This window comes from Ochotona curzoniae, unplaced genomic scaffold, assembly GCF_017591425.1.
Source record: "Ochotona curzoniae isolate NIBS_2020 unplaced genomic scaffold, NIBS_Ocur_1.0 contig_43, whole genome shotgun sequence".
In the NCBI taxonomy this organism is placed as follows: domain Eukaryota; kingdom Metazoa; phylum Chordata; class Mammalia; order Lagomorpha; family Ochotonidae; genus Ochotona; species Ochotona curzoniae.
This window is the reverse complement of record NW_024466218.1, coordinates 23472836-23498107: the sequence shown is the minus strand read 5'-3', so window position 1 is coordinate 23498107 and position 25272 is coordinate 23472836. Positions and strand designations below refer to the sequence as shown.

Genomic DNA, 25272 nt, shown 5'->3' with positions numbered 1-25272 from the left:
TTCTGCAGATGAGGACTTTGTTTTTAGCACCTTAATCCCACAGTAAAGGTATTCCTCTATTAGTGATTTCTCTCAGGCCAACTCAGTTATTGTTGCCAAGGAAACAGCCAGGAAGCAGGAGCAGAGCTGGCTCTCATCTGGCAAGAGGATGATGGGAATGGATGAGAGAGTTGAGCAAGGTCAGGCGTTTACCGCTGAATACAAATCTGTCATGCCTAATAGATGAAGCTCTTTAGTTTCTGTGCCACTCAGGCTACTCCCAGCAGCCAAGGAGAAAATAAAAAAGACACTCAAGCATGAATGCCAATCAGCCTGTGCTGGCAACAGTGATGTATCTACATGTGCCACAGCAGCTCAACTAGCCTTGGCCATGGATGAACAGATTAATTAAATAGTTGTCAATAATTATAGGAGGTCAGAACCCAAGTCTTGACCACATCCTAACAAGATCAGACAGATGGGATTTCACTGATCTGTTAACATGCCTGAAGCTTCCTTTTCTGAGCCAGTTTAAACCTGTCATCAGCTCAGATGAATTGAAAAAAAAATCCTCAATCAATTCTCCATGATTAGTTGCTAGGACATTTTTCGATAGATGTTGGCAAATGTTATATATCTATAATGACATGATGTGTGGGCAACAGTAACTTGTCATGCAAAATAGTTGTTTATCAGCAACGAAGCCTTTGTGTAAGCATACTTAATTTTAATAGCCATGCAGCTGTACGAATTAGAGATGGAGCTTTTCAAAATTCTATTTATTTTTACATATTTGAAATGTAAAAGGAGGCAGAGAGAGGAAGACAGACAGAAAACAGACGCACAAGCACACAGAAATGCACCTTCTGTTCACTGATTAATGCTTAGTTACCTGTGATAGCCAGGGTTAGACTAGGTCAAAGCCAATAATCTGAAACTCTTTGGCTCTCCCATGTGGGTGACAGGGACCCAAGTAATTCAAATACATTTTTATACATTAAAGTGACCAAGGAATTATTATTAAAAATACACAATTTTATATGTGTAACTATGTGTCTGGAAATAAGAATATGCAAAATTACATAGCATTTGAAGGTCTCAGAAATGAAATTATATGAAAGAAAAATCTGGTCCTGTAGATTCCAGGAAGATGGACCAGTACACTAATGATTATGCATAGCAAAAATGTGAAAGAAATCACACCCCTACAATGTTAATTAACATTATATCTAAACTGGTTTCATCAGAGTTAGGTCCTGAGTTTAATGAATTCCATCAGGTTCACAGAGCAGCTACAGATTCAGTTCTTTGATTCTATCAAAATATCTAAGAGTTAAAATGCAGCACAGTACTTTAAAAATTTGTGGAAAACAAAATAAGCTTGCTTTGATGTAAAAAATATCCATGTTATAAAGCATCTTCAAAATATCCACTGAAAACTATATACTATGAAAAAAAGGTACATAAAAAGCAAAAATTTCTTTAAAAAGCCAACAGAAATATTTGTGCTCGTGACATTCTCTAAGATGTTTATCATCTGTGTTTCACAGAGAAAGAGATGTTTAGATCCATAATGGCTACGTGAGCTCTAAATAGACGAAGTATCAAATTTTCTCGAAGTCTGTGATTTACCTTTTTGAAATTAACAAAGCTCCTCTAAGGTGGTTGCTCTGTCCTGGTCACGTCCCACACATAACTGGGGCGCCACTGCTTTGGGATTTGAATCTGACATTGGGATTCTGCACCAATACGTGAGACTATTAGGAAGAAATAGCTGTGCAAGAGTTGTTAGGGTGGAGACCTCAGGAACCTGAGGGTTTGTGTGGGCTACAGAACAAGGTGAAAAATTAATAACTGCACTTTCTACAACAGTTTTCCGTTTTGTTGTATGAAAACACATCCATAATATCTTCCAAAGCCAGAATACACTCTGAAACAACTATAACAAATCATTATGCTTAGTAACTCAGATGGACTGGTTTGGATAAGCTTAGCAGGAATGCAGGACACACTGCAAAAGACACCACCCAAACATCCACATTTCTCTATATGGCTGATAGTACTGAGCCAATGTTTGACACCCACAAAGTGTATTTTCCTTGCATGTTTGTTTCTAAAGATTTTACTTCTTTGAAAAGCAGGGTTACACAGAGGGAGAGAGGTCTTCCTCCCCTTGTTGGCTTACTCCACAAATGCCTGTAACAGCTGTCGATCAGCCAGGCTGAAGCCAAGAGCTTTCTCTAGGTGTCCATGTGAGTGTACGGACCTAAGGACTTGGGCCATCTTGGTTTCCCAGATATATCAGGAGAGTTACTGGATAAGGAATGGAGCAGCTGGGACAGGAAATTGCACGCATATGGGATGCTGGCATTTCGTGTGGCAGTTTAACTGGTTACCCCACAATGCTAGCCTTTATGGTTTGTTTAAAAGTAATCTAGTAACTTAATTTTTGTAACAGATAGGGAGCCAGAGATCCTTCCTCTGGTTCACTCCCCAAATGCCTGTAAGTGCTGGGCCCATGCCAGGAATCTCAAACTAAATATTGGACTTCCCCGTAACAGGCAGGGAACAAACTACATAAGCCACCATCACTTGTTTCCCCCCAGGATGCACATTAGCAGGAAACTGGAAGAGGCAGAACTTGAACCCTAGTACTCCAATAGGGGATGCAGAAACCCCAAGCAGTGTCCTAACCACTGCTCACCCCTCTGCCCCTGGTACTCTAACAGGGGATGCAGGAATGCTAACTAGTGCGCTAACCACTGTTCCCGCATCCGCCCCTGGACAGCTTTAACTATCAGGAAGAGACAGTCCTCATGAACTGGTGTTCAGAGTTTCACTGGCACCTTAAGATATGTAATTATTATTTGCCTCTAAAGAAATACACTTTCTATTAATAACATTGTTCTTTTACCCCTTGCTTCAAGGAAAAAGACATTTTAATATTCTAAATGACATTACAAATAATTTAAGGGTAATCATATCCATTATAAAAGATTACTGAAATTTTTATTACCTTTAGGGAACATGAGTGTGTGTAGGGTTATGCAAATGTGGGACAGAAAAGAGAAAGTAAGGATGAAAAATTCTCACAATTATTTGAATTGGAAATTGATATAAAATATTAAATTTCTTTGTAGTAATAACACCAGTTAATTAAAATGAGTGACTAAATTTATTAAAAATTAACACAACCTTAACTAATATACCTATGACATAAAACTAGTATAAACTAAAGATGATTTATTTTATAATATAAAACCTAGGATAATGAAACAATTAGCTCCCGGTGTTAAGAACAAATGACTTTGAAGCACTTACAAAGTTAGAACAAATTAAACTGGGATCATAGTTTGATTTTATAACAAGCCTTAAATATATATATATGCGGTGCTGAAATTACTGTGAAAAGGGCCACAATACATTTTTAAGCCTTCAGGAAAATAATACATCCTGAATCATATGAATTTATATATCAAATCAGTTATAAAATAAACCCATTTTTAAAATAAAGAAATGGACCCATGAGTACTAGACAGTTTGTTAGTACAAAGTTGTTAGCTGAACAGGGATTGTACTGAGCATGGGCTGTACTATGTTCTTCAGTAAATCGCATTTGTTTCTTTGCTCCTCTGAACAATCAGAGGCATAAAAGCAGAGAGAACTATTTCAGAACGCATGAGTTTAAGCGCCACACTGCTTTACAAAATTAAGTTAATCACACTACCACAGGGGATGTATGTTCATATCTATATTAAACAATACACATTACTGATGGTACTATAATTACTTCTTGGAGCCTATTTGTTTTATTGTACACTATAAACTTACCTAAGTGAGTTGGGTCATTGTTCATTGCTAATAGTTTCTTATATGCATGTGAATCTCTGTACCCATTACCTATATTCATAATTAAATGTCCTAAGTAGTACAAATTCACTGGTAGAAGTGCTAATGGAATGACTTCCAAAGAAGTGGAGATAGCAATGATTGAAGAAGACAGGCCCTGCAGTTCCCACGGCAGAGGTACGGATTCTGCATAAGAAAAACAAAGTGTGACTTTTATCCTGGTGGAATGACTGATTCTGTTTGCTCTTCATCATCACTGAGCCAATGAGAGAAATTGCTAGCACAGTGCATTTTGACAAGCATCTGGACATGAAAGATTTCTAAGTTCAGGAATCAGCTTTAAAACAAACTAGTTCTAAAGCGAGCTATGGCAATTTTTCCATCTTCCCCTATGAGCAATTTGGCTCCCTGTTACAGTTACAAGAAAATTAACATTATCAAATTTGAGTCAACACTGTAACACAGACTGGTAAGAACACTTTTAGTAGGTACTTAACTAATCAAGGAGCATATTATTACAATGTCTTTGTAGGTCATTTAAGGCAGGAATTTAGGAAAGAGGCTAGAGTATTTGGGAAGGCCACTCACTAATTGTAAAGAGAATGTGACATTGTTCTCCTTAACTTATTACATATAAAGGATAAAAAGAATCAGGCCCTGGATCCTCACAACATCAATTAAGTAACTGGTGAATATTCGTAAGTATTTTGATCGTATAAATTATAGAAATTTTTAAAAAGCCTACGTATGGTTCCCATCGATTTTATGCCAACAGTTTCCTTCTATGTGCCTTATATTATGTTAAATACTTGTTTCCTATCTTTACTATAACCCTTGGCTTTTGTTTATTAAGTATGGAATACCATTGTAATCAAGAGCCAGTTGTTTAAGGGTAATTTCTTGTGTCTACATGCCTTTGGTGTACATGCAGTATTTTATGTCCTTTCTTGTTCTCTGAAGGTTAGATTCGCAATCTCTCAGGAGATGAATGTTAAAGGGCTGAGTAGAATTCTCTATCTGCTTGGGGTCTGAAGCACAAAGGAATCCCTCATGGTCATAGTTCCTTAACTCTTATTATGGAAAGGCACACACAGAAACTTCACAGGAACGGCCCTAGATGTTGCACCAAACCATTGTTCAAGGTTGTACAATTTCCTTAAAAATTTCCAGGGTGGTAAGAATCTAGAGACAAAATTAATTGTAGAAACTTGAGTTTTAGTGTATTTTCTATCTACCTGCTATAGCATGATTTTTTTTTTCAGTTTACAGTTCTGTCAGTTATAGGTCTGGCATGACTCTCACTGTGTTCCATTTAGCATGTTGAGATGACCGAGTCACAATTCCACAGACTATGAAGATGCCATCTCCTTGTTCCTTCCACTCAGTAGGCATTGTCTGGCCACCTTCCTTCAATCTGGACCCTTCTTTCCTTTTTAAGAGCAATGGCACATTGAATCCTTTTCACGCTAACCTTTAATTTCATCTCCTCTTCCATGAAGGACCCTTGTGATCTACTGGGTCTGCTTAGATAATCTCAAGATCAGCTGGTCACCAACCATTATCCCAACATCATCAATTTCTCTTTGCAATAGAATTCATTGCAATGTTTCTAAGGATGATGGTGTGCACATTTTGGGCACTGCTGTCTGTGTCCTTTGCCTCTGTGACATTATACCCAATATATATATATTTTTTAATTTGCTCACATGAAAAGGCTGAGATGTGAAACTGGTTAAGATGCTGTGGTGGGAAGTTATGTTTATATCTTGATTTGCTTTGCATTTTTTTCATGCAGAAGCAGCCTGCACTTTCTCCACTCTTCTTCACCCACCCCTGGAAGCCTGAGTTATCCACACAAATCACAAGGCTTCCTTGACCCGGGGCTTTGAGTGCTCCCAGAGCTGCACACTGGCAGGAATCTCAATGAGGGACAATGGTGAAGGGGGATATTGATTTCTGTTTGTCCACGTGCAGATTTCTCCTAAGCAGACTGCTACCCTCCAACACAAATCATAATTCAAGATATTCCTCTTGGAAAATTCCTCTCGTTTTAATGTTGGCAATAACTCCCTGAACTTTTACTCTATGAGTGAAAAGATGACCACAGCTCCATTGTTTGGTACCAGCCTGACTTTTCTGTTTTCCTGTGTTCTGATCTGCTCCACTTTTGTGTCAACTTGCCAAATATTGTGCAAAATTTTTGAGTAACAATCAAAACTGAAAAAATGAAATTTAACAGTGTTTCAACTTGACTAAATCTTCAAAATATACCATGTCTGACTTCACCCTTCAACTTCCTATTTCTTCCTTTAAAGAGTAAACAATAATTTCCTCTGATATCACTGGAATCATTTACCTTCTCCTCAAACCCATTGATACCTGGACAAACAGCGGAGATATTAGAGGGTGCATCCAACTACTCAAAATTCTAGTAAGATCTGCATGTATATGTGATCATGTGAACTGAGTTCCATTATGCATACAACACTCCAAACAGTATATCAATCTATATTCTTTGTGATTTTACAGACTCAAGTGTATATTTTAAATTAGTTCAAAATGCATTTTGAATAGTAAAATGAATTAAAATGTAGTCAAAGATATTGCAGAATGCATCATGTTAGCTACGAATAAGAATTAGTGTTTTTCAAAATCAAAAGTGTCCTTTGCATGACTCCAAAAAAAAAAAGGTCAGCAGAAAGGGGAATCTTTCTAAGGAAAATTAAGTAGAATTTCAGTTTCTCTCTCCTTGGCAGTTGTAAATAATGCAGAGGAAACTGAAACAACACACTGAACACTCCAGCATCAGCCAAGTTCATTCGGGTTGCTAACAACTCAAACCATGCCTGGGCTCAGTCCAACCTCAAAGTACTCACGTATCAGTGGGCTGGCTACCTGATATCTTGGGTAATAACATAGAATTTCACATGAATCCTTCTAACTCATGGCCATTAATCAGCCATCTCCAGCACACCAACTGTGACTCCTATGTGAGACAATTGGGAAACCCAAAGAAACAGAGGTTTAGGGGAAGAAAATTGAGTTGTAACAGAAGAAAATAGTGCTATGGTGATGATGAGGGGGAGCACGACAATAACATGATGATGTGTTTTGGTTATGATGAAATGTCTTGGGCAAATAAGTAGAACAAAAAGAACAGGTGAAAAGTTCCGCTGAATTGCTCTCCGACTCTGGTATGCAGGAAAAGGATGGTCTGATAATGTAAGAGTAGATTTTAGTAGAGCCCATGAAGGGTAGAATATGAAAAAACATACATGCAGGTCCAAATCAGATAAATCAGCAATGAGGAAGTGGAAACTCAGTGAGATATAAAACAAAAAGTACTACTACTATAAAAAAAAACCCAGAGAAGAAAATCAGGGATGATTGAAATAATGCATTTTCTGAAAGAAAATATACCACACAACTCCCCCAACTCCTCCATTTATATACACAGACACATACAAAATATCCCACACAACTCCAACTCCTACATTTATATACACAGACACATACATGCAGCAGAGTCTATGAGAGACATCCTACAGGGTTTCTAGCAAATGACAGTCAGTAAAGAGATTTAAGGAAAATACACATTATTACTAATTTGAAAAGCATACACTACTGTTGATATTACCTTTGCGTAATATGGTACTCACTGATTTGTTAACGAAAATGATTTTTACACATTTGTATTAATTCTTGTCTATGAGACACAATTCTTGCCCTAAAGCATTATTTTTAGCTTAGAATTTTTCTATACAGGTAAAGTCCTATTTTATATGAAACTGTAAATTAAGGGCAACAATTTTAAAGAATAAAGTAGATATAATAAAGGGTAACATCTATCACAGGGGGGATTGTTTGGGAGAGTTACACTTAATCAAAGGGAAATGATCAGTAATAAAACTGGACTCAACCCAAACCATATAACAATTTTCACTGTTTTTATGCTTGCAAGGTGAGTTTGTGGGTATTCAGATGTGGGTTAGGCTAGTTATTACACCTAGCGCATTCTATTTTAAATTGAAATGATATTAAAGACCCACAAGACGTGGACATTGCATAAATTGATAAGGACAGGAGTGGTTTAAGGAATACAATCCAAGCCCCCTATTGAATCTCATGTTGAAATAAAATTCCCATTACTACTGCATGGGGACCAATGCATTCTCCTTTGACAAGGACAGATTTGAGATTAAGCACTCTTAGATTGTAAATTACCATTCTTGATAGCTGGCCTCCCTTGTCTATGGTGCCTTAGAGAAATGGGACAGGCTGAAAAAGTAGGTAATGCCCTGTCTTTCAACCAATCCCAGCCCCCACACCCAAATTTCCACGTTTCAAGGGAAAAAGAGTAATGTAGAGGGAAGGTTGAATTTAAATCAGAATAAAGGACATTATAATTACAAATTTTAGTAGCCATTGGTAGAATGATTGGCTGACACAATCTTTTTTCTCCCATCCCCAATTACAATTCATCCAATTTGGCCATTGGAGATAGGGGTGAAGGGCTGAGTTCAAAGGCATCTCTCGGGATTCAACTTCAACTTGCAAGGAATTTTATTTTACAAATTAATTGCATACAACTGAGACGAGCCAATCCAAGTTTAAATAAATTGCACATGAACATTCTTGAATGAGGGAAAAGGAGAAGCAGAAATCTCACAGAGGATGAGTTTATTTCATTATGTTTCATGTTTTAATCATGTTTCATGTTTCAGGTTTTAATCCTGAAAGTGGTAAGTCACAGCTCCCAACAGAAATTATTTTCTGTAGGAGTTGGGGCTTCCAAATCATTGTTTCGTTTCTGACTCAAAGACTAACAATATTGGTATGACAATCATGTTAAATTTCTTAGCATTTTCAAGGAAAAACAGTCTATCAAAATGGATCCACATGGAGGTATGTCTTTCAAGCCACAGTAAGCAGATGTTTATTTCCTAAAGCAAGCTAATGCTGTGAAATCAATTTGTGAACTCATTACATAAATCCATATTAACGTATTTAGTCTCTATTTAACACAATAACAAGGATAGTCAGGGTAAATCAAATGGATTTTATTTCTAGGTGGCAGAAAGCCAAAGTTAGTCCTTCTATTTTTAATTTGTTTCTCAGTTTTAGTATCTCTCTGCCTACAGACAGAAGGAGAGACAAAGGGAGAGAAGAATAATGATCATTTTTATCTTCTGTTATTTAACCATTGATCACATCAAGATGTTCAAGTTCTGCCACTGACAGCTCTGAGTGGTTATGTTACAGTAATGTGTAAGTTTTTAGCTCCTTGTTCCACTGAAGCCTTTCTTTGCAGCTGGGTAAAACATGCCCAGCAACTGGATTCATCTCATCCGTGGGAGAAAGGTTCACATGCATCCTTTCAAGGAACTAAGGATGCGTAATAAGGCCTGTCATCTTCTCCCTTATGCTTTTCATTATCATCCGCAATGCCAACAATGGACAGAAGTCCCAGTCGGCATCAAAAGCTCCTTCTCCATTCAAATGCAAACTGTTCCTCTTCCATATTATTCTATGAATTCATCATTCTCTCCAGGAGAATTGCCACTCAGCTCAGATCACAACTGTTTCCCTCTAAGGATATTACACAGTATTCTGCATTCATCCATCTTTCGCTTTGTACCTATCTAGCAAGAAATAGGATTTTCCATCAGTCCCGTAATTCTACCCATGTTGATTTTAAATTTTTCAGTAATGTGCTTGGAGATCTTTTAAATATTTATTTTTTTGGCTTCATCTTTATTGTTCACCTATGTATTTCTTTGGCTACATTTTCCCCTCTGTATCCTTGTACTTGTGATCAATTAGCCAGTGGAAAATAGTGTCTGCCTTTCATGCTTTCTTCTGAGCATTAAATCTCATTGTTCTCAAAGCCTTTGCAAGGTGTTAGACCTGAATTTTTGAGATCAAGGCAGAAACCCCCATGAACAGACGGCCCAGGCTCCTTTTGTTAGCAGGGACTTGGGACTTGTTTTAGGTTTTTTCCTCTCAAAAGCTTCATCATTTATTCTCTCATTAACATTTAGCAAATCATCTCCTATTCCTAATCCATCTACATCTTACAGCTTGGGCATTTTGATAGTGTAGGGCAGGGTCATGTGTGTCACATCAGCAGCCCACAGGAATTGCTTGTTCCAATCTTGGTTATTTCCCCTGGATCTGGCCCTCTGTTAAAGCATCAGAAATGCAGTCTAAAATGGCCCAAACACTTGGGACCCAGCCACGCATGTGGCAGACCCAGACAGAGTTCCAGGCTCCTGGTTTCAGCCAGGCACAGCTCTAGTTGTTGTGGCCACTTGGTTAGTGAACCAGAGGATGTCAGACTTCTGTGTGTCTCTCCATCTCTCTGTATTACTCTGCCTTTCAAATAAATGTTAAGAAACACTCTAAAATACAAAAAAAAAAAAACAGTTTTAGCTCTGACAATCTTTTATACCACCAAGTACTCTTCTTGTGCCATTGATGGAGAAGACTTAGTTTCCCCTTCCTTACCTACTACTATTTCCAGCATCAGCTTCTGCCACTGCCATCCTATTCGCACAGCTTAGTCTGTCTTCAAAAAATGCACTTATTAACATGTCATTATTGCAGGTTTTACAAGATGCACTGCAATGTTTCAAGACTTGTATATGGTAGAAACTGAAGAAAGTAATGAATTTTTTCATTTTCTTTTATTTCCCTGTTAGATTGTTTTTCCCATTCGTCTGACATATTTTGGTTCACTCTTTTACAAACATAAAAAGGAACACGTCTAACTCTCATCCCTAGACATCACCGTCCCAGGTAAACTTGAACTGGAAGTTTAATTTTCTCTGCATAATCTAGAAGACACTGTGATCCAACCCCCCTGCTCCCCTTTTGTTATAGAACACACATTTTTGACTCTGGTCTGCGTCCTAGTACATACTAAGTAACATTTTTTCTACCAACCATGGCTTTGTTCTGCATAATAGCATGGAAAAACCATATTCCTACTACAAAGTCCATCTCAGAATAGCTGTTACATCCTCTGTGGCAAAGTGCCGATTCCAGGGAGTCGTACGAGCCCTGCAGTGTGCCACAACTGCATCTTCCATACATGCAAATCGCTTGTTTGGCAACAATCAACATCCCCTGTCAAACTAAGAGCAGAAGCAATCATCTTGCAGCTGCATTGAAAAAATAGAAATGCATTTCGTTTTCATAATGCGTTATGTACCAAAAAAGCCCTACACAGTTATCATGAGGTGTTTTGTTGTTGTTGTTGTTGTTTTACTATTTTTGTTCCTAATCTGGGCGGGGGCGGGGGCACGTTCTACCTCCTCTCTTAGTTGAATTTCTCTGAGTTAGTTTTAATTTTGCAAACAAGTGTGCTAAAGATCTAACATATGGGATCAGAACTGGGCTCAGGATTGAGTATGACAGACAGCAAGTGGTTTGTATGTCATACATTGTGACACCAAACTCAGCAGGCCCAAAAGCTTTTTGGGCTATCGATTGTGATACTTGTGCGTATGCCTACTTAGGAAATCAGAGAAAATGTGAGAGATAAAAGTGGCTTAGCCTTCTTTTTCTTTCTTCCTCCACATAATTTCCATATCTCTAGGTAAACATCACTTAAAGATCCCCCTGCTCAACAAAGTCTGTTCTACATTGATACATTTTCTTGTAACTAAAATTGGTTGATATCCTTCAGAATCAAAATGTTTTAAACTTGATGATCAGGTAGATAATTTAAATATATTCATGTGGGAAACTAGCTTGCTTTATAATGATGCATGTTTTATTTAGAGATGGATCATGTTAAATTTCAAATGAATTTTCTGTCTTAAATTTATTGAAATAATCATCTGAATGAAGAAACCTAGTTTATTAATATTGTCATGGAAAATTAGAGTGACCAATATATTCTTGGGAAACATTTGTTATTAAATATAATCAACAGCTATGAGGATACAAAGTCACTTAATGACTATTATTTTTTTATGAAAACACATCAGGTGGAAGAACTCTGAATTCATACTTTACATAACAGCAAATTTTATATCTTCTTTTTTAAGAACTATTTTCTAACCTGGAGGCTTCATTTATACCTGTGAACTAAAAATAGTAGTAAATAAAAGGGTTTTTCAACACAACAGAATCCTTGTCACCCTAGCGAACAAATGGCACTGTCACTCTTCTAAAACAGGGTTAGAAGAAACAGAAAAAATAGTACATCAAATCCTGCCTATAACTTAATTAACAGAAAGAATTAAACATTCTGTGTGTGATATCTACCATATTTAATTTGTAATCTAGTTTTCTTGAGTCTTTACACATTTTCTGGATATTTGGCAAATATTGAATAATTAAAATATTACTGCAAGTCACTATGCCTTAACTGTATTTACTAATCAGGAATAATTACATGAGATTCATTATCTAATAAATTATGGATTCTTAGTAAGAGTTATGTTTATCGTATCTTTAATATTTTTATGACACATCATATATTGAGCCACATTTTACCACTGAATGACAATTTGGTTGGACATAATTTGATAGCAGAATCTTAACCATTCTTATCAATTTTAAACTCTTCTCCTTTAATTGGGACTTCCCAACCCAGTTTCTCTTTCTAAAGAAATCTGAAAGAGTGCCTATTAACTTGAGCAGACTCCGTTTGTCGACAGAGCATACATCCATCCATAATCTTACAGTGTAGTGTGGCAAGAGTAGGTAGGCAAATCAGATTCCTTGGTAACTGACTTGGAAAAGTAACCTTTTCTGTGCACCAATTTCCTCATTCACAAAGTAGGGAAAGATAACTGCATCACCCTCATAGGATTCTTGGGAGAAATCAATATGAGATTGCAGAGCCCTAGCTCAGTACAATGTCCAGGTCCTGGAAAGTTGAATACAGATTCAGTAATGCTTCCTTAAAAAAAATCCTGAGAAAGAAAATGAATAGGAGAATCTTCCTCTATTGGTTCACCTTCCAAATGCTTGCAATACAAGAGTGAGGCTGGGCCAAGGAGCCTGGAACTCATGAGTACAGGGTCTCAAGTATTCAAACCATCACGTGCTGCCTCCCAGGGTGGGCACTGGCAGGAAGATGCCCAAGATTGAACAGCTATAATTCTACAGTTCACTGACATTCCTAAAAGAAAATAAGGAAACTTCACAGTAGGTAGGGTGTTAGAGATACCAGGTCATTCGCCTTCTACGAGAAAATAATTGACTACAGATAAGAAATCCTCTCTCTCTCTCTCACACACTCACACACTCACACACACACACACACACACACACACACACACACACACACACACACACACACACACACACACACACAGAGTTAACAAGGTTAAATGGCTTGGATGATTCATCATTACCCAAGGCTCTGTGGCTAAAGGGATTGAATCATCTGGATTATGGAGGTTTAGAGAAGGGCTTATGGATGGGCCACTGAGAATGTATATTAACTGTAAAGGTCCTTGACCTATTGAAACATCAATTGCGTTTTCCACGGAAAAGGCATTAACCCATTATCTAGTTATAGAGGAACAGCCAATGGATATCAATCAGCTTCCATAGATAGCACCACAAGCATGTGAATGAAGTGGCTAAGTGGCAGACAGAGTCCATGCATCGTCTATCATCATGAATGTAAGCTTCCTAAGTTTCTACTACTCATTAGGAGCTATTCTCTTGGTTGCATATTCAATCAGCTAGCAACAGACAAAAAAGCTTTATTATCAAGTTATACCATTCCTTAAAGAAATTAGCTAGCTTCTAGGCGATATGTTGCCCAATTATATTTCCTCCTTCTGCTGTGAGGCTAGAAGTTAGTGCTTCCTAGAGTACACGCATGTTCTAAAAAAGGGGTTGTCTTGCACATTCTCTCAACTTCAGCACCATCCTTTGAGAGTTCCCAAAATATTTGGCCCTCTACCCTGGGATATTTCATAGCACTTGGAGAGGTCTAAAAACTCACTTCACAGCAAAATCTCTTGTGCCAAAATACCAGTAGGTAAGCAAGATTTCACCCTGGCAAGGATAATTGTTCAGATCATCAGGAAGAAGAAAATAGAGACAAATGCGATTGGTACTATGCTCAACTACTGGGGAGGACTAGCACAATGGTTTGCCTGTGAAGAGACATGAGGTTGGTTACCTTACCAAGGAAAGACCTGAGCTACACACGGGTTAGCTGAGGGTGTGAGCAAAAGCTCTACTGGGAAGGAAAAACATAGCAATCTTGTGACCAGTTGAATTGTACTGGTGAACTTTCCATTTAACCTGCTTTGCCCAAGGAATGAGATGAATTAGCATTCCAGAACAGCTGTTTCTAGAATTTATTTAAATGGCTCAAGAGGAGAACTTTAGCACAGAGTAGGACATCCTCCATATCTCTCATACAAGACTGTACAACTTCTCCCCCATGGAGGGAATGTTAGTGGCTGACAGTATCTTAGATTTCACCTCCAGTAAGTGATTTAGCTAATGAGAGCAACCTCACTTCAGGCCACATATCAGCTGCACAGACTCCTGCATTAAAATTTCAGGACTTCATTTGGGCTGCATTACAATTATTTCCTTCTGATTGTGCACACAGCTCACAGCAGTTCTATGAGGGCTGCTCTTATTACTGTGGCAGAGCATAGTTTCATGTATACAAATTGAGGTGTTAAATTACATAGACCTCTCACTAATTATTACACAGATAAAATGTTTAATAAAAATTGTCCATATTTTTATAAAGTTACATATTTACATTTTTATAAAATTATATTTATAAATTGTATAAGTCATATGGGTTGGACAAAGTGTATACATGCATTTCATCTATGCATATATCTCATCAATAATTAATAGATTTGTAAGCAAAAGCTGTAACTGTAGTAATACAAAATCACATGGGCTAAATGTAAACAATTTTATTTTCATTATCTTACTATGGAGACTTTTATAGTACTGCTTGGTGTGTTGATCTCTGAAGTTTGATGTGCTCAATATTTATGAAACTATCAAGTTTTCCACATTGTATGGAATTACAGTTAGCCCTGGTCTCAATACACTGCGGATTGCTATAGAATTCATTTTTAAATTCAAATTCTGCCATACGGTCATATCCACTTGATTAGCATAGAGCTGGCCTCCAATTTAAAGCATACACTGAATGACAAGCTTTTATTTATTGAGAACTATTTACCTATATAAAACTGGAAAGAGCAGGTCATTAAACCGATTCTGCAAACGAAGCTGCAAACCTTCTCTTCGTGCAGTCATTTCAAAGCAGAACTTCTCCATGAGGGACAAAACTTAAACTTTAAATGGACACTCTCATTGAAATATTTATTCTCTCCAAGCATGGAAAATTTACTAAAACAAAGTCATCATTTTATCTATCTCAATACATGTCTTTTATTTTCACTAAAACTAAACACAATAAACAGAAAACATCATAATAGCTAACATTTGTATAATAATGTAAAGTTTTTAAAACCCTTTGCATACATATTTTGTATTAATCTTTGGGACAATTGTTTGCTAACTTTTACATCTGAGAAAACGGAGACTTGAAAGGCTGCACAATACTGTCAAAGATTCTGTTCATAGCTGTATGCTATATTCCAATATATTTAAAAAGTCTCGAAGTAATTTGTTAAGTACCTTGACATGGGAGATGGACATACAGCTCATGCTAGGTGAATATTACAAAGTCAGAAACCAAATGACTTATCTATGTCAGACTTAAGCTATCAATTTCCTTAATGGAAGAAAAATTGAGTGCATTTCTTTATAAACTGGTTAAATTTCAACTAGAAAAAATGCAATGAAAATATTACTTTCCCCTTATTTTTACTATTACATTGGCAAACAAAATAAGTCTGATTGAATTAATGCATGCCCATATATTCTGACTTATTGACCACAAAATTTATAGTCCTATGTGCGGAGTTATTAACTACTTCAACAAAATCAAGTTGTATCCTAATAGCTACAATTAGTTAATTAGCTTCAAAAGAAAGATGTTCTAGAAAAGATTATAAGCTATAATACTGCAATAATGGCATTGCTACTAAGTTGCAATGTTACTCATTTAAACTCAATGATTACATTATAAAGAGACGTTTTGTTTTAGCGAGCATCTCATTTTTATGTGAGAATGCTGTCCAAAGACTTATTTTCCAATTTGATTCTACTAACATATTAGTCTAGTTTCGTAATTGTTTTTTCCTCGATAGTTACACAACTCCAAGAATGATTTGATCCCATAAACAACTAAACAATGAAATCAGATGAGGACCAATTTGCAAAAAACATATCTAAAAATCTTCAAATTTAATGGTTTGATATTTATGAGCAGAATGAACTATTATTAATTCCAACCTACGCGATATACTGCCTTAGTAAAATGTTGATAATTCAGCACTATGTATTAATTGTCATTAATCTTTTCATGGTAGGACAGTTCATTGACAACAGCTCTCAGTTCTCTAAGTGTCTAGTCAATATATTTCTCCTAAAATTGTGGAAGTCTGTTGGTAATGGAGCAAAAAATTACTAACGCCTGTCCTGGTGTGGTAGCCTAGCAGCGAGGATTCCTCACCTTGCACACAGTAGGATCACATATTGGCGCCGGTTCTGATCCTGACAGCCCTGCTTCCTATCCAGCTCGCTAGGGATCTTTTCCTTTCTCCTCCTCTCTGTATATCTGACATTCCAACAAAAATAAAATAAACCTTAAAAAAACAAGAAAGCCACAGCTCATGAACTAGTAATTCTTTGTATATATTTTCTAGACATGTGACATGATTTGGTATCTTGCCCAAACAAATCAGTATTGAAGAGTTTTTATAAAAGAATCGATTCTAGATGTGACCATATCTAGAATGTGGCTTTTTCTCCCAAGTCTTTCTCCACATGATAGAATGACAGGAATGCATTTCTTCTTCACATAATAATTTTACCTGTTTTCATCCATTTCTATCATTAAACACATGCCAGGCTAGGATGCCCCTTCACAGGTGCATTCCCAGCTCCGCACTCCTCTATCTCTCAAAAATCAGTATATTCTCCTGATGGTCTGGGGCAGACACCTACAGCAAACTGCGAAAATGCACCACTTCAAACCAGAATAACTTACTGAGAGACAATCGATGGCTTGTCTCTCATCTTTTGTTCCTTGCTTCTTCCATGTCCTCCCAGCCCTATAGCTCAAAAAGCTAGCTTCTGACAACTACCAAATAATCTTGTTAATTAGCATCTACTCATACTCCAGTTTAGATGATGGTCACTCAGGGATAACTAATTTATCAACATCTTCCATGCCAATGGGGTTCTACTTTATTGTTTACCGGCTTGCAATTCTGGCTCATGAAATTTCTGAGTCTCTGTAACACCGAAGTACCCTTAACACATCGTCCCGAGGCTATTCAGCAACTGCACTATGTGCTTTTATACAAGTTCTTCTCTTTCATTTGCAGAGAATGTTTTTTAACAAATGTCCTGTTACCCCCTCCCATATTCAAAAATATACTTAAAATAACCACAATTGTCCTCGGCTCTCAGGAAAGGTAAATGGATAATAGCAAGTGATACAAATCACTTTTTAACTTACATTCGTTACCACTTACATAATATGTATATGCATAGTCATATACATATATACACATGAAGTCCTAAATGAACATTAATGCCTTCCTATGTGTAACTGTGCACGGAGTGCAAGAAATACATTCAGGCACTATAAACACAATGGACCACACATGTTGAAGTAATCCCATTAGATGATAAGGAAGCAGAAAAACTCTTAAATCCCTAGTGACATTGCAGCTACTACAAGTTGATACTGCAATGCATTCATCTCATATTTGTGGTGCTGGTGACGTGAGCCAAACTACTACATCACCAGCACATTTTGTTCCGTACATGAGAATTTATAATGATACTGAATGATTGTTGCTTGTTTATGTACTTACCCTGCTGTACTTTAGAGTTATTGTATAATGCATTCTTCCTTACATAACAATCTTACAGTAAAATAGTATAGGATATGTTCTTGTAATAACTCCAAAGAGCTCTTGTGTACTTGAATGAATCAATGTGCGAAGGGCAGTGACCATCCAGGTCTGTGCAATGCACTCTTTAATACTCACACAACAGCTTAACAACCTAATGATGCACTTTTTATAACACAGCATCAGCACTAATTGGCACACAACCATATAGAGACAAACAGCTGTCTGGAACTAACATGTGCTTTTACAAAGCTAGCTACTCATTATTTACAGAGTTTCCAATTGTTCCTGTATTTCACATTTTCCATACTTTTTTCTAAAGAAAAACAAATTATTATCTCTATTTTAGCAGATTATGTTTATCCCCCAAGTCGCTGACTGCTCAAAGAGAATAGCTGACTATAGAAAAAAGACAATGTTGAAATTGTATGGGGCTTAGGTAAATATCCACCAAAAATGTACATTAGCTGGAAGAAGTGATTGCACTTGAAGAAGTGATCGCACTTCAGAGAAACTGATATACCTTGGTTTCCAAGAGTAACTCTCAGCCAGAAACCTATGAATCGGTACTGGGGAATGGACCCTACATATAGTGTGCCTCTGAATATATGATGACTGTATGTTGTCCAAGTTAGAGAGGGCTGTGTTATCTCAGTCCAGGTCAGCTTCACTGCTTGATTTGTATTTAGATCTGGCCTCTCCAACATCTGTGATGTGGCCTACATTGCCACTCTGAGGAATTGAAGTAGCATTTTTTTTGACAATCTGATTAAATAGCCAGGAAAAACACAATCCATCATTTGTAAGGGGCAAAACTAAGACAGTCATAATAGTGTTCTGTCACATTGTAAGAGTGTTGTCTTCATTTCCTTTCACTTTCTTTTTAATCCAGTGTCAAATACAATAAACACTGACAAAACAGTTGAATCCATTGATAGCACTCTACCAATCTAGATGGGAAAAAATAAATTATCAGGATTTCTGTAGGCTGGCCCCAATGAGGAGGTAATTAGCATTTATGTTAGGTACAACCCAGGTCCGTAATGGCTGCACAGACCAAAGAGAAGCAGGATGCCAGTGGAATCCCATCTACCACTAAGAAATGCTGCTGCTGGAATGTTAGCCTCCTCTTATCACTCGTTTATTGAACAGACTCAACTACCAGAATAGCCAAGATAAACAGCAAGCATACCCTTCCCGATCTGTCTTTTCATTGATAACTGGAGTCAGCCATCTGGCCCTAGAGTCATGATTAAGTAAACAGGAAACACAATTTAAAAAGACACACTAACATATCCACACACATATACGACAGTGAGATCTAAAACAAAAAAACTCTGAAAACTAATATTCAGTTAGCCAACCCACTGCACCCCTGCTACACCTATCACCAAAAGCAGACCTAAGTCCAAACAGGGAAGAGTCCATAGGATTGTCTACCAATGCATTTTAACTATTTCCCCTTTGCTTAGGGCCAGTGTCAACGAGAGGAGGGATGATTTAAAATAAACTACATTTTTCTCAGCATGTGCTCTCAAAAAACCCACAATGGTGGAAGACCACTGCATGCCTATTGTGTGGCAATTCTATGTGTTCTTCATAGATGCCATACCTTAGGAACCCTTCAGTGGAACCCTTCCCGATTGACCTTCCCCAGCAGCACACAGATCAGTACTCCCAGCAGTGGCTCCTGGTGGGGGCAAAGGGGTCTTAGGTAGGACCTTTTGGACACGTTCCTATCGTGAAACCCTCCAGCATGCTTTTTCCAAGTGGAGCACATACCTTACTCTTCCCACTGCTGTCCCCTACTTCCTCCCCACGACATCGTGTGAAACCCCAGTTCTCAGCCACCATAAGTCATCCACTCTCCATCTCTACGATCACTTGTTACAAACAGGCACACGCAGAGGTGCACAAACATGGAGACACATGCAATCCATGCCTTGGCCTTTTTGATGCCACTACAATGTGATTTCTTGGGGAGAATACCCTATGGTGATCCCAGGACCTCGGATTAGTGCCACCAAGTTCTACGAGATCTCTCATAGCTGCTTTTTCAGAAATGCAGGGTAAGATTTCACATGTTCCACAGCTTTGCAAATGCAGGGGTAGCAGATTATTTCAGTCTATGACTTGCGTGTAAGCCACGTTTCCCTTCAATGTGTCCATATTAATTGTTCCTAATGAGATGGCATACAGTTTTAATGCATGAGTCACATTAAAAACCTTGATTTTAAAGGTCCCTGCAGATTTATTTATCGATGTTTTCAGTAAGAGAGAAGGGACTTGGACACAAACGAAGTTACACTGACACTTATAACATCAAACAGAGGGAGAAGACGACATTCATCGGAGAAGGCGGCACTCTTGAAAGAGAATACTTTCTTTTAACTTCTAGAGTTCCGTTAGCTCCTTTACTCATCCTTAACTGCTGTTCTGTAGCTATTATTCTATTTCAACCAACAGGACAGAAAGAGGAGATTCACCAGGTGGGCACTAGTATGACAGTTTTCGTATCATTGACATAGGATGTACAAACACATAAGGACTTATGAGGAGCATTTTAAATGACAGAAGCTCAAGAAAAGTTATGTCATATTTCTGCTACTTCCTGTCAAAATTGAGGGAAATTAAGGTGAGAGTTAGCCAAATCAACAAGGAAATTAGTCCACAAAACATTTGTCTTAAAGAGGTGAAATTAGTTCATATCATAAAGTAAGGCAATAACACTTATAACTAACACTTCATATTTAATGGAATATAGACCTTTAAAAATTGTTGCTTAGTCCTTTCTTTGTAATTATGAATGGCTTTCACAGTCTTAAAGGGTTAACATTTCCGAGTGTCAGAACAGTACCTTCTCCCACCTCAACATCTCTCAGCACAGAACTGTGTTGTTATGGAGATATGATGAAGCCAATGTAATTTTATATTAATTTTCAATGTGCCAACATATAAAACCTTCAAAGGATGCAAGAGCAAAGCATGACCACTAACTCAAACAGTAGAAAGCTTTACCAACTAGGAAAAAAAGACCCTTATCAATATCACGTAAAAGAGGAAATTAATTAGCTGTGTTGTCAAGTGGTTATTTCTATTTTTCTGTTAACTTCCATTGATTCAAGAAAATAAACTGGTTTATAGCTATAGTCATTAGATTTAAGCAATATGTAAGTGTATATCATATATGCATGTTTGCAGGCACATATGTAAATGTATAATTAAAATACATATAATGTACTTACGAGTACAATATCATTTATTTCAAATACTTCATAATTATATGGAAAATTCTGAACAAAGGTAGGTCATAAAACAGGGATAAAGCAATAATTGAGCAGCTACTGTAAACCAGAGCTCCTTTTGTTTAAGAGGAGTCTTTCTAGTGGCAGATATTTTATATATGTAATTCACCAGAAGGAACTTGTTTCGATACATACATGTACATTCCATGTAAGCAAATAATTTCGTATCGACTTTGAGGGACAAGGAAAAATGCTATTGACTTTTATTGACGAGTCATGTGTAATCGCAATTACAAGCAGAGAAGCAAATTTTCATCATCTTACCAAGCTTCGGGACGATGAGCTGTGCACTGCTCTGGGCGTTTCCGGCTTCATTCTCAGCTACACACTGATAAAAGCCTTCGTCCGACTTCACCACTCCAAGGATCCGCAAGTTGCTTCCTCCCTAAAGGAAAAGAAACCCAGAGGGTAAAAAATAATGAACAGAGTTTGATCAAATTTTCCAGGGGGAAAAGTAAGGAAGCATGAGGGTTCTCAGTGTTACACTTATGGCCTATACCCTGCGGAAAAGTCTTTTCTGATTTCATCAATATCTTCTCAATCTAATTCTATAATGAAAATACTTTCACAAAAACACATCATGCTCTCTATAAATGAGCAGCCAACAAGAAGGTCTTCTATTCCATATGGAAGAAACAATGATGAGCAGTCAAAGAAACCACTGCTGGTCTGGTTACTAAGTAAGCTCAGAATTCGGGCTATTCAGGAAATATACAAATAAAATGACAATGTCACATTGTTCTCCTCAGCTTCTAAAGGACAAGAATTCTGGGTGGGATAAATTCTGGAAGTATTTACCCAGAAAACATTCCAAAAATTCTTGATGCATAATAACAGCTCAGATAGCTTTTGAGTTTGGGAGAGGGGCCTGGGGTGCTTATTTTATACCAGTGACATTCTTACAGCTGAAACATTTTACCTTCAACAATACACAGATTAAATATAACAGTGTTAACTCATCTTTTATATAAATTGAGCCGCATCTTTCTCAGGATGACTGATAAAATATTCTAGTGATAACATGTAATTACAGTAACTCAGTTTATCTTCCATATTAGTTTAAGTAGTTCAGTAAGTGAGACATGTTAAATCACTTCCCCTGAAGTCATTAAGAGATAAATATCACCTCATAGGGAATTCTTAATTGTTTTTAGTGGCTTATAGTCAATGCTCTGCTGATGTAAAAATTCTTAGATAAAGCCTACTAACTTCTAATTAACAATTCTCATGTAAGCTACTATTTATGCTCAGCATTATGTATACTGCTGAAAATGGCTCTCAGATTTCTGGAATTACGAGGAAATATTTTTAAGAGCAATTTAATGCAAATAGAGCATACACTGTACCTTTTCTTTCACCTTAGGAGAAAAAAAAATGTGCTTAAATAGGTTGGCTTTAATGAGTCATGCTGTGAGAAAAATTATTCAAACTTCAGGAGAAATAAATGTTACATTTTATCATGTGTCCTTAAGGGCACTCAGCAATTTCCTTTTATAAGCAAGCAGCATATATTTTAGACATACACAACACTTTTCATGTTGCCCAATGGCAGGTCATTTCTAATCCGAGGGCAGTAGAAATAACATTGCATTCAAGTGAATAAAAGAATATGTATGGCATTCAAAACTTAAATTGTTCCCACCACTCACTCTATTCCCCACTAACTAAACAAATGCAATTAAATGTTTAAAAATAGTAAGTTGTGATAAAATTGATAGACCTATTTTGCAGATCTATCTATTAAGCACTTGTATAACATGTCTGAATGCATGCACAAAGAGAATAGAATGTTTCTGAAAGTTCACGGATGGTGAAAAAGGCATTTACCAAGAACCACTAAATGTGCGAGGAGAGCTTATGCCTTAACTCTAAGGTGTGTATGCTCTAGGCCCACTCTGCCTGTGAAAGCTGGCTCGGGTGACAGGTCCCTCAATGCAGGTTATATTCAACTCTGAAACCAAGGGGGACCTAAAATATTCTTCTTTAGCTGCAAAGTTCTTTGCTGTTCAGAAAGCATGTTTTGCATTCTCTGAAATCAGAACCTACTGTGCTAACAATTACCCTGAAGTTTACGTGGAGAACTTTCAAATGAACAAAATCAGTAACAGCCAAAACCACAATAATGATTTGTACTGAACATTTGTTAATTCCAGGAAAAGAACTCAGTGAAGAGTGCAGTTATTCATGCAACTCTCAAAGGATAGTTTCAGAGACAGATTAGTGGCAATAAGAACAAATATTATTCTTGGGGTTAATTGTTTGCAAGGTGCCTCTCTACTTCTGCAGTCATCACTACCACAGCCAATTTCTCTGCCTTCACCTTCACTCCCCTTCTCAGCTGTTCATACAGAATCCCCTAGTCCTGTATGAAAATACACTCTTCATATTTCAGTGAGAGCGTCATGCAGCTTATGAAAATGCTATTAAAATGAGTAAAAGAGAAATAATGGAATCTAGCTTACAATAGTCTAGAACTATGCTCCAAATTCTGTTCAATTAAGCAAGAACAGTGACAATACTTTGAGAGTGATGGGCCCTGTGTTTCTTTATAATTTGTCTGAAGAGCCTGAGTGTATTTGAAATTATGGTTAACGTTCCTTCTCACCTTCAGTCTTAGAAAATCTGTTTTAGTGCAATAATTTTCATGAAAGCAAAATTTCCAACAGAAAATTTCTTCCCAGGAAAGTGAAAAAAAAAACAATGAATGGAATTGTAAAACTAATATGAAGAAAGATAATTACCACTATCTGAAAATAATCACTAGGAATGACCACATCTCCATTCTTCATCCAATTCACAGTGGGCACAGGCTTTCCAGAGACTGCACATTCAAACTCAATGTCCATGCTTTCATAGGCATAGAGGTTGGAAGGATGATTTAAAAACCATGGTGGAACTGCAAAGACAGAAAAAATAAAAGTGAGTGGGTGGGAATGAGAATCTGTGTGGTGAGGCCTTCCCTGAGATTAGAACACTGCTCTGGGACAGGCAATACTTATCATTCCAAAGACTCACAGCATATCCCAGAGAAGCTCTGTATAACACATCGCTTTATTATTTTTTCAGTTCAACAATTGCAGTTGTTATTGCTGATTTGCCTCAAGAAAGGAAAAAAAAAAACCTACCCAAGTTATTTATTTCCAATTGATGCACATGCCGAAAAGTACCTAAAACCATGGCAATTATGCTGACAATGTAAAGAAATAAAAGGATGCTGACAGGTCTGTGATAATCCAGGATGCAAAATGAGAAAGCTGAGCTGCCCAGTCACTTTAAGAGTTGAATAAAATTTAGTTAATGTGATGGACACAGTCTGTTGTAACTGGCTGAATGGATGAAATAAAATTATTTTCTTTTCATTGGACATACTCTCATTATTCCAGCATTATCCTCTGCAATTTCTCTATAGTACTATTCTGTATAAGCAAATTATTTTCACAGTATGAGAAATACTAATTGAGTTTATACATTGCATCATAATGACTATGATGTAAATTTACAATTCAAAGCAAATTAGAAATAAAACAAATCTTTGCTAATGAATCTCTCTGCCTCAGTGCCTCAAAACTTTTCTTGGAGAAAATTTTAAAAAGGAGAATTCTACATCTTTCAAGGAAAAGCTTAGTTTCTGCTCAAGTCTGATCATCTCAGTTGCTGAGAAGCATATTAAATGAATCATCAAGTTGCTCCAATTATTGTGTTTCTTATGAAAAGTGCGTATGCATTTTAGCAGCCATCTTTCAAAAATAGTCTTTGATTTCCATTATGTTAAATCAGGAATACATGCTAAATGTTGCTTTTTGTGTGTATCTTGTTCAATACCAACATCACCAGCACAACTTCATTACACCAAAGGAAATGATCAACCCTTATGATCCACTGCCTTCAGGGAAACCTGGGAGTGCCCACAGAAGCTGCCAGCATGCAGGTCTTCGTTTATCCTAATGCATGCCTTGTCTCCCCCCTTCCCTCCTACCAATGTTCTCCCTCCCTCTCTTTTCCCCTTCGTTTTCTGATTACTGTATGGAATACCTTGGTGCATATACATCAGTTACATCAAAAGTCCTGTTCAAGTGTTTACTTATTAGTCATTGAGTAGTCACTCACAGCTGACACAGAATGTGTAAGTCTAAGCA

The 25272-nt window shown here is 37.2% G+C and overlaps 1 protein-coding gene across 1 annotated transcript in view; it reads right to left on the bottom strand.

Annotated features, from left to right (window-relative positions):
• Positions 1-25272, bottom strand: part of DCC (DCC netrin 1 receptor) — an 891673-nt gene that overhangs the window by 303667 nt on the left and 562734 nt on the right. Inside the window, exons 6-7 of the mRNA XM_040984736.1 lie at positions 23878-24032; positions 21401-21521 (exon numbers count right to left, since the gene is read on the bottom strand). Coding sequence (XP_040840670.1) covers positions 21401-21521; positions 23878-24032 — 276 coding nt within the window. The remainder of the gene's footprint in view (positions 1-21400; positions 21522-23877; positions 24033-25272) is intronic.